General features: G+C 38.1%; 1 gene segment (V, D, J or C); it reads right to left on the bottom strand.

The window, feature by feature from the left end:
- Positions 1-4484: 4484 nt before the first annotated feature.
- LOC102013595 lies at positions 4485-5013 on the bottom strand. The segment is given in 2 exon segments: positions 4485-4813; positions 4933-5013. Coding segments are annotated over 2 exon segments (378 nt in total).
- Positions 5014-9092: the final 4079 nt, after the last annotated feature.

The raw sequence follows: 9092 nt of genomic DNA, 5'->3' as shown, positions 1-9092 counted from the left end.
ACTTGTGTGAGCCTGGACAACAGAGTCCAACTATGAATCAGAATACTATTGCACCAGTGTGTATGTGAGGAACACCCCAAATAACCTGTTTCATAATTTAATGATGCCATTACTACACCCGAGAGTTACAGGTAGTGTGTAATGCTTCAGTACATTTTGTAGGCTTAATAGGTTCTTGTTTGGACAATTTTAAAATTAAAGGAAAGTTTTCTCAGCCAATTCACATAAAAAGAATTTTGAGGTGACAAACTATTCCTTGTATATCTTTCAAGTATAAGTTTATATTCTCACCTTAATATTTATTTTTTATCACTGTTTGTATTCGCTTGAGTTCACAAAAAAATTCTTTCTAGTTATTTAGAAAAAGTTAAGAATTATGATATAGTTATTTTTTTCTAATTTTATTCAGATATCTCTTTCTCTTTATCTCAAATGTTAATTCCTCAGGTTTCAATTTACAGGCAAATAAGTAACTCCATTCCTCTTCGTGCAATGTTCATATTCTTTTTCTAAGCATGGCAAAGTTTTCTCATTTTATTTGCCTAACTTCTCTTACTTTTTTTTTTTCTTTTTTTTTTTTTTTTGGTTTTTCTCCGGTACTGGGAACCGAACTCACGACCTTGCGCTTGCCAGGCAGGCGCTTTGCCACTGAGCTAAATCTCCAGCCCCTTCTCTTACATTATAAGTAGGGCAGGTTTGAGAACCCTAAGAGTGCACAAGCACAAGCATGGGGCTGTAGTTATCATGCATGCCAGCCCCTTGCCCACCTTGGCTTGCCCTTAAAACATTTCAGCCTGCTCAGTCATATTCTTTTCCACAGGTATAAGTATATCTTATAACAAAAGAAATGTTGTCGCACTAAGTATTCATTTCCATCTAAATGAAAGCCCTGAAGCTAAATGAAATAAAAAATAGATACAGACTTCAACATATTTAATCAGGTAGAGAAAGAACCTCTGCTCTCAGGGACAGAGATCATTTGAAGTTATTCCCTCCTTAAAGAATAAGAAAAATAAAGTAGAAGCCCATGGAACAAATGGGACAGGTTCAAACATGTCAATATATGCAATATGGGAATTACATAAATAAAACAAGAAAAAAATGAAAAGAGAGATGCTTATTTAAAGAAATAGTGGCTGAAACTTCCCAAATCTTATGTCCTACAGACATACAGGTAAAATTCCCAAAGAGGAAAAACCCAAATGACATTACAGCAAGACACATTATCAACAAATTGTAAAAAGTTAAAGACAAAGAATATTGAAATAGCAAGACAGTAACCCATAAAATTCAAGAGAAACTTCACTACTGATTAGCAATTTCTCAAAGAAAATTCAGGCAGGAGAAAATAGGACAGTATACTCAAACTACAGGAAGAAAATAAGCTGTTGGCCAAGAATAACCAGTCATTAATCCCATTTTCCCCAATGTAAATTCTAAACCGTTTATAATGTTCAAATGTTGACAATTTGGGGCCTTATAAAAAATAGAATTATGAATAATAAGCTCTTCTGTTTCTAACTTTCACACATTATTACGTTTGTGAGATTTATCCGTGTCTTTGGATACAGTAACAGTCTGTGTACTTTCATCGATATTTGTACTTCATTGTATGCATCTCCTTCATTTATTCATTCTGTTGTTGATTGGCACATAGGCTTTTCCCAGTTTGGAGATATCACAAATGTTATGATGAGTGTTGCTGTACATCCAGCTCAGTGCACATCTGTATGTTTGAAGTGGAAGAGCTGGATCAGAGCGACATGCCCATTCAGGGTCAGTTCTCCAACTTGTGCAACACTTCACTTTTCCAAACTCAGAGTTCAAGTGGTCTGTCTACTTCATTCCCTATGCTGTTTGCTAGGGTATCCACAGTTCATGATGTTAGATCTTTACCCATTCTTCTGAATGTTTAGCGGTGGTTGGTTGAGATTTTCACTGTCTGATGATCATTGAATCAGAGCACATTTTGTATCCTAGATGACTGTTTGTACATACAGTTGACATTGAACTTTTTCTTGTAAAAAAAAAAAAAAAAAAAAAAGGTCTTATCCACACAATTCCTACTGTCATCTTTGTCATCAAAAACTCTCAGTCTATGTGTTTGTCTGTCTCTGAACATGCACTTCTGTTCCACTGGGCATCTTGGTTGAACTTACCTTGACAGAACCTTCCTGATGCCACATAATATAAAAACTCATTCTGGTGCTTCCTGGAGATTCCTGTAACTGTAAGTCCTTAACTTTCATATGGAAAACTTAGAATCAATTTGTAAATTTCCATTTTTAAAACATAGCAATTTTTATTTTAATCCAATTAAATCAATTTACTATTTTGTGAAGAATTGACATCATTATAATAATAAAATTTTCAATCCTTGAAAGTTTTAGGACATTCCATTTCCTCAGGTTTTCTTCAATTTTATTGAACAATATTTCAGATATCAGTGTCAAAAGAATAGACATACTTTGAGTTCTTCCTCTATATTTAATCCACTGATGATCACAGTAAGCTCACGTTTCCAAAAACACCAGCTTTGAACACATGAGGCTTTTGAGGGACATTCTTGCTCTAAATTATAACATTTGTCCCCTGGAATCCAAAAGAATTCTATCTACCTCTTTAAGCAAAAAACTCCCTTTAGTCCATTTCTAGAAGTCACCAAAGTTTTAACAATTCCGGTGTTGCAGAAAAGTTCAAGTCTAAAATCTCCCTGAGGCTTAAAGCAAACTCTTAGGTAAAAGCACCCTTAAAAATGAAAAATAAGATTAACTACTGCCAACATACAATGGTACAAGATAAACATTTCCAATACAAAAGCGAAGAATAAGGGAATACAAAGGAATCAGACCAAAGTAAGACTGAAATTTAACAGGGTAAATATTAAATACTGTAGTTCACGGTCTAGCACACAGACCACGTTGTACTACATGTAAACTCCGAAGGGAGTCAGGAGGCCCACCCTTACAGCATCCCCTCCTGTAGCCCTCATGGCCTCTTCCTTGGGGTGGCTTTGCTTACTGCCTCTGGCTTTCCTCAGCACACATTTCATGTTCCGTGTTCTCTAAATTTCTAGGTATCCACTGCACTTTTGGCTTTATTCTCACAGTTGCATATTTGCAGGTGCAGACTGCCTGGTCCCCCAGCCTTCTCCTGATGTCCAGTTGAAAGCTTTCCTGAACCCACAACTCTTGCATCTGCTTGCTTGAAAAGCCAGCGCCACGTGAATGACACCAAAATCAGCCACCAGTTCAGACAGTACCCAGGCCCCCTGGGGTAGCTGAGGACTGAACTGAGAATTGAGAACTGTCACTGAGAATTGTGAAGTTTACTTTTTTTATTCACTTCCTCAAGATTCCACATTATGAGTTGAATTTCTCAATAAAGGATAATTCAAACTGTCTAGTTTTAATAAATACAGATAGTTTGTATCTTTCAAAGAACATACCATTCCAACAGAATTGTCTATTATATTGCCATCAAATGCGTAGTATTTCCTGATTGTCCTTTAATGTCAATAGAGGCCAAAGCAAGATCCTTGATTCTATTCTTGACACTCACAGTTTGTATCTTTTTTTACTCTTTGTCAATTATAAAAATTTATCAATACTGTTCATCTCTGCTTCAACAACTGGCTGTTGGTTTTATTGCATTTCCTCTACTGATTTGTTATAGAAATGCATTCCTGGGCTGAGTCAAATGTTGTAAAGGATAACTTTCCTGTGTTTTCTGGCTTCTTTTGGAGAAGATGCAGGAGCCCAAAGGAGACAAAGGTAGGGATGAAAGAAGTAATATCTTAAATTTCCACGATTGTGGATGTACATACTTAGGTCTCTGAATTCTATTCCTTCCTTGTTTTTAGAACAATTAGAAAATTGAAAAGAAAGAAGATAGAAAAGAACTTGGATATATATGTGCAAGGTAGAGAAAACAGACATGAATTTTGGATGAGGAGAAAAGGCAAGTAATAAATTTCTAACCGAAGACTAACTTTGGAAATAAACACAAAGACATGTAAATCAAAGCAGCAAATATAATTACATGATAACTCTTTGGTTTCCAGAACAGCTCCAGAAAACTTTTTGTGAGCTCAAGCAAATAGAAGTGATGAAAAAATTATAACTTAGATGATGATATAAACCATTTCTGAATGATAATTAGTAAGAATCTTGATGGTTTAAAGTGCTTCATTTTGAAATTACTGAGAAAAACTTCTTTAAAGTTTAAAACTGATCTCTGGACAAGAGACTCTGAATCTAGAAAGTGCACTAAGAAGTAGTAATGAGGACTTAAGTATGAAAATCATAAAATTATAAAACGTATAGCATGACATGCATACACACACACCAGGTTAAGAACTTCCTATTGCATGGTTTGATTCCCTTACCCAAACAAGCTTTGAAACACAAAGTAAAGCTGCCTGGGTAGGGTGAAGCATCTGTGAGGTTAAGCCTCAGTGAACAGCTGTCTGGGGAGGTTTTTGTTCAGAGATAGAGCACTGTGGGAGGAACATCTAAACCCTGCTGACAGTAATAGTTCCCGGCATCCTCGGCCTCCACAGGGTGAATGGTGAGGGTGAAGTCTTCCCCAGCCCAACTGCCACTGAACCTGTCTGGCACCCCAGACTCTCGTGTGTACACTGTATAGATCAGGAGTTTGGGAGGCTGTCCTGGCTTATGTTGATACCAGTGCATAAGATCTATACCAAATTTATTAACACTCTCACTGGCGCTGCAGAAGATGGTGGCCTTCTCCCCTGGAGACACAGTCAAGGAGGCTGGAGACTGAGTCAGCACTGTATCCCCGGTGGAGTCTGGAATGATAAACACACACAATAATCACCAAGACCCTTGCAATACAGACCCACTGTATTAGTAACACTGGTGAATGTATCCACCGTAAGTGTGTCCAGTGTTTGCCTACACCCCTCACCTGGAACCAAAAGCAGCAGCATCCACAGCAGGGGAGCTTTTGACCCCATTTCTGAGGACTGCCCTACAGACCACACCTCACAGGCCACTGAAAGCTGCTTTTAAAGATTCTTTGCACAGGCTGGACCACTATCTAATGAGGCAATATGCAAATCAGCTCAGGGAAGCTTTGCTTGTTCTCAAATTGCAGACTTGCTCTCATTTTGTCCTGCAGGAGGTGAGGTTAGTAAAGTAAATTCCAACTGTAGCTCATGTACATCACAAGGGATGTTGAGACCTGTTCCAGTGAATCTGAGCCTCCTAGTCTATCAGAGTTGCCAAAGGAAGGAACACACTGTGGCTTCCACTCTATGAGGATATAAGTTACCTCGGAAATTCTTTTAGTTTCTAAAATTAAAATTTTATATCATCTCAAATAATAATACAAAGGTTGAGTAAAAATTACAATGTATTTAAATTTTTTAATATATATATAAAATTTTATATATATATAAAATATTATATATTTTAAATATATATATGTATATTTTAGTAAAAGATATATTTCCAGGAATCCCCATCAAAATATTCCTTTTCATTTCAAACATATGTAACACAGTATTCTTGCCACATTCTGAAGTAGTTCTAGAAGTCTCCTTGTGTGTCTTTACTAGGTATAATAAAAAATTTGGTGAATCTGCTGCAGATTACCATCTAATCAAAAAGCAGGCTCATAAAAACAGTATGATGCATCCTTACCCACCAAATTCATAAGATCTGGTACTATGTGACTTCTGTCTCTTCTGCAAACTCAAAATGACCATAAGGGGTCAAATTTTGAAATCATTCAGGACACTGAGGCAACCACAAAAACACAACTAAAGACCCAATGGAAAGAACTTATAAAAATGCTTCAGAAAGTGGCAAGTGTTTGAAGCATGGGGGAGTGTTTTCAGGGACATTGACGGCAATGTGCCTTTACTATAATACTTCAGTACTGTCTTCTTCAATTTAGACAGGCATGGGGCTGGGGATTTAGCTCAGTGGCAAAGCGCCTGCCTGGCAAGCCCAAGGTCGTGAGTTCGATTCCTAGTACTGGAAAAAAAAAAAATTTAAACAGGCACTATTTCTGTATAAAACCACATACATTTCAGCTTGTGATCACTGTCAGAAAGAGAAAGTAACCATTTTCTAAAAGAAAGAAAAATAGTGGCCTATTTCTAATTGGGGGTCGCGTTGGCCTTTCTGAGTAAATGGCTTTTAAAAGGATTCTATAAATATCGTCAAGACCTGGAATATGAATATGTGAATATGGAACACAGACAAAACCTTAGAGACCACACCAATTGACCTTGCCTCAGAGTTTACATACTTGGTGCCAAAATCATTATAGAACCCACCCAATGCCCCCAATTATGAAAAGTCTTTCTATGGATTCTGTTTCATAATGGAAAACATTCAGCCCTTAACTTTTAGTTCATTCATTTTTCTTGTTATTGGAGATTAAACCTGAGGAAACTGTGTTCCTCTACCACAGATGTGGTGTCCTAAAGACATTAACTTTATACTAAATTTAGATTGGTTTTAGGCTACCACATGAGCAACGTGTTTTCAACTTTAAAACAGTTTTAGAGGTTAAGAGTACAGGGAACTCTTTATTTTTTCTAACTTTTACAAACGTAGTAAGTCTTCTACTTAATGTACCCATGGACAAATACTTATTGCTTATTATAGGATTTTTTTCAAGTATTGTATGTAGCCCTACATGCCAGAGTAGGTGAAGGCACTGGTTCCAGCCTAAGCACGATCTGGAAGTAAAACAACTGGAAAACAACTACTCAGGAAGAAGAAAGAGAACAAAGCTCCAGGAATCAGGAAAGACACACATCACAGAGAAACATCACGATGGTATAGACTAAAGAGCAAAGCAATCCATAAATTCAGCTCTCAGTAGAGAGAGGAGCTTAACTCCACAAGCTCAGACTAGACCAGAGGGAGGTGTGGAGTTCCAGGGATAAAAGATGGCTGCCTACTGATCCCTCCCAGGAACAACTCGTGATTATGACATCCACTGTGGGGATTTACTCTGAAAATGACCTGTCTTGTATGGCAGGCAACTCTCTCCAAATCTCAGATTGGTATAACCAAGGGCCATTTTGAAAAGAGTTTATTGTTTGAGCTGTTCTGCGCATGAGAGATCACAGAACAAGTACCTTCAGGGTCCCTGAGAACACCACGCCACAGTGACTAGGTGCAAAAAGAGACAAGTAGTCATAAAGAGTGGTAGGTGTAGGTGCAGACCCCTAGAGAAGTGTAAGCAGGAAGAGATCTGCACTGAGGACATAGGCCTGTCATGTGGTATTCTGTGGGAGCTGCATAAGATAACACCAGGATCAATCCCCTCATCCCCAACTGCCTGGTTCCCCTAGCTGACCCCTCCAGCACAAAACTCAGAGTTTTTGCTTTCCTCACCCACCAGTATTTGGGAAAATACTTTGGCTTGGGCATTTGCCACATCCCGGGGTATACTGAATGAACAAATCCTAAACCCTGTGGATTGCGTATAGCCCCAAGACAGATAACATACTACTGCTATAAGAAATTACGAACAAACATTCCAAGAATTCCAGGACACACACAAAAGACCAAATTTACAAATATTTGTTATGGAAGTTCAGACTAAAGACACAGAAAGTCTACTGACTGAAAGAACAGAGAACTTCACAGACTTGGAGAGAGATATGTACATCCAAGAATAGAAGGAATTTATGGTCCCAAATAGGCATAACCAAAAGCTAACCTCCTTATATGAACTTTATAATTAAAATTCTAAGAGAACACAAAAAAATACATTGAAGGCTGCAAGACAAAAAAATGTAAAGCCACTTATAGAGGCTTTAAAACCATAAGAATAATTTCAGGTATATGCAGAAATTCTAAAGCCCAGCAGGGCATGGGACAATGTATTACAAGTCTCAAAACAAAATAACTGCAGATTACATTACTATATCCAGCCAAGCCGTTTGCCAGACTGAAGGAAATGAAGGAATTTCCGAGATAAGCATACGCTAAAGAAATTCATGATCATTGAGCTAGCATGGCAGAAGATACTTAAAGGAATCCTACATCCAAAGGAGGAAAACTATGTTATCAATAATTAGGAAATCATCAAATATTACTAAAAAAGAAAAAAAAAAAACAGAAGCAAAATAACAGGAGTCACTGCCACTGCCACTTCTTTCACTGGGAAAGAGGTCTTAGCCCTGATACATACACATAGGATTAGTTACAACTGCAAGGGCTGAGTGAGGCTCAGTGAGGCACTGCTGCCGGGTTACAGGGGTGCAGGGGTTTGAATCCTGAATGTCCCTCAGAGGCCCAGGACTTAAAGGTATTCCCCACGGTGGTGCTTTTGGAACATGGCAGAACATTGAAGATGCGGAGAAGAGTGGGAAAGGCTTAGGGTGTTAAAGGTGTGTGATTGAGGGGGATTGAGGGACCCTGGTCCTTTTCTTGCCTTCACTTGTCTCCTGGCCATGACAGAAATGATTTTTCTATGGCACATGCTGCTGCCATGAGGTCCTGACTCACTGCAATCAGCAAAAGTGAGCCCATTGCATATGTGAACCCCCGAGAATGTGAACCAAAATGACCTTTTTCTCTTTCGAAATTGCTTCTCTAGGTTATACTCAAGGAGAGCTGGCTAACACACAAAGCCTTTTCCTTTCACATTAACTTTCTAAAGTATGTGTAAAATTGAGTAAGGCTTGGTAACACTCCCTTCAGTTAATGTTATTAAGAGAGCATACAATAATAATCCAATAAAAGCAAAGAGATCAGTTTATTCAGAGTCCACTGCTCCATATGGATTTTTTGATTAATGAGAGAGACACAGAAAGTATCACTTAAAATGGCATCAGTACCAGTCACAGAGAGTTTGAGAGAGGGGGCATCAGGTTTGGCTGAGACAGCAAATATAAGATCAAGAAGTTTACTCCCACAGGATAGAAAACTCAGAAGAAATGGACAGATTCCTAGATATGTACGAACTACCAATGTTGAGTCAGGAAGATATCAAATTCTTGAACAGCCTAATATCAATCAATGAGATTGACAGCGTGATTAAAAATCTACCGACAAAGAAAAGCCCAGGCCCAGATGGATTCCCAGCAGAATTTTACA

The sequence above is a fragment of the Chinchilla lanigera genome, unplaced genomic scaffold (genome assembly GCF_000276665.1).
Source record: "Chinchilla lanigera isolate Chin_1 unplaced genomic scaffold, ChiLan1.0 scaffold00069, whole genome shotgun sequence".
NCBI lineage: Eukaryota > Metazoa > Chordata > Mammalia > Rodentia > Chinchillidae > Chinchilla > Chinchilla lanigera.
The sequence above is the reverse complement of the archived record's forward strand: the minus strand, read 5'-3'. Positions and strand labels throughout refer to the sequence as shown.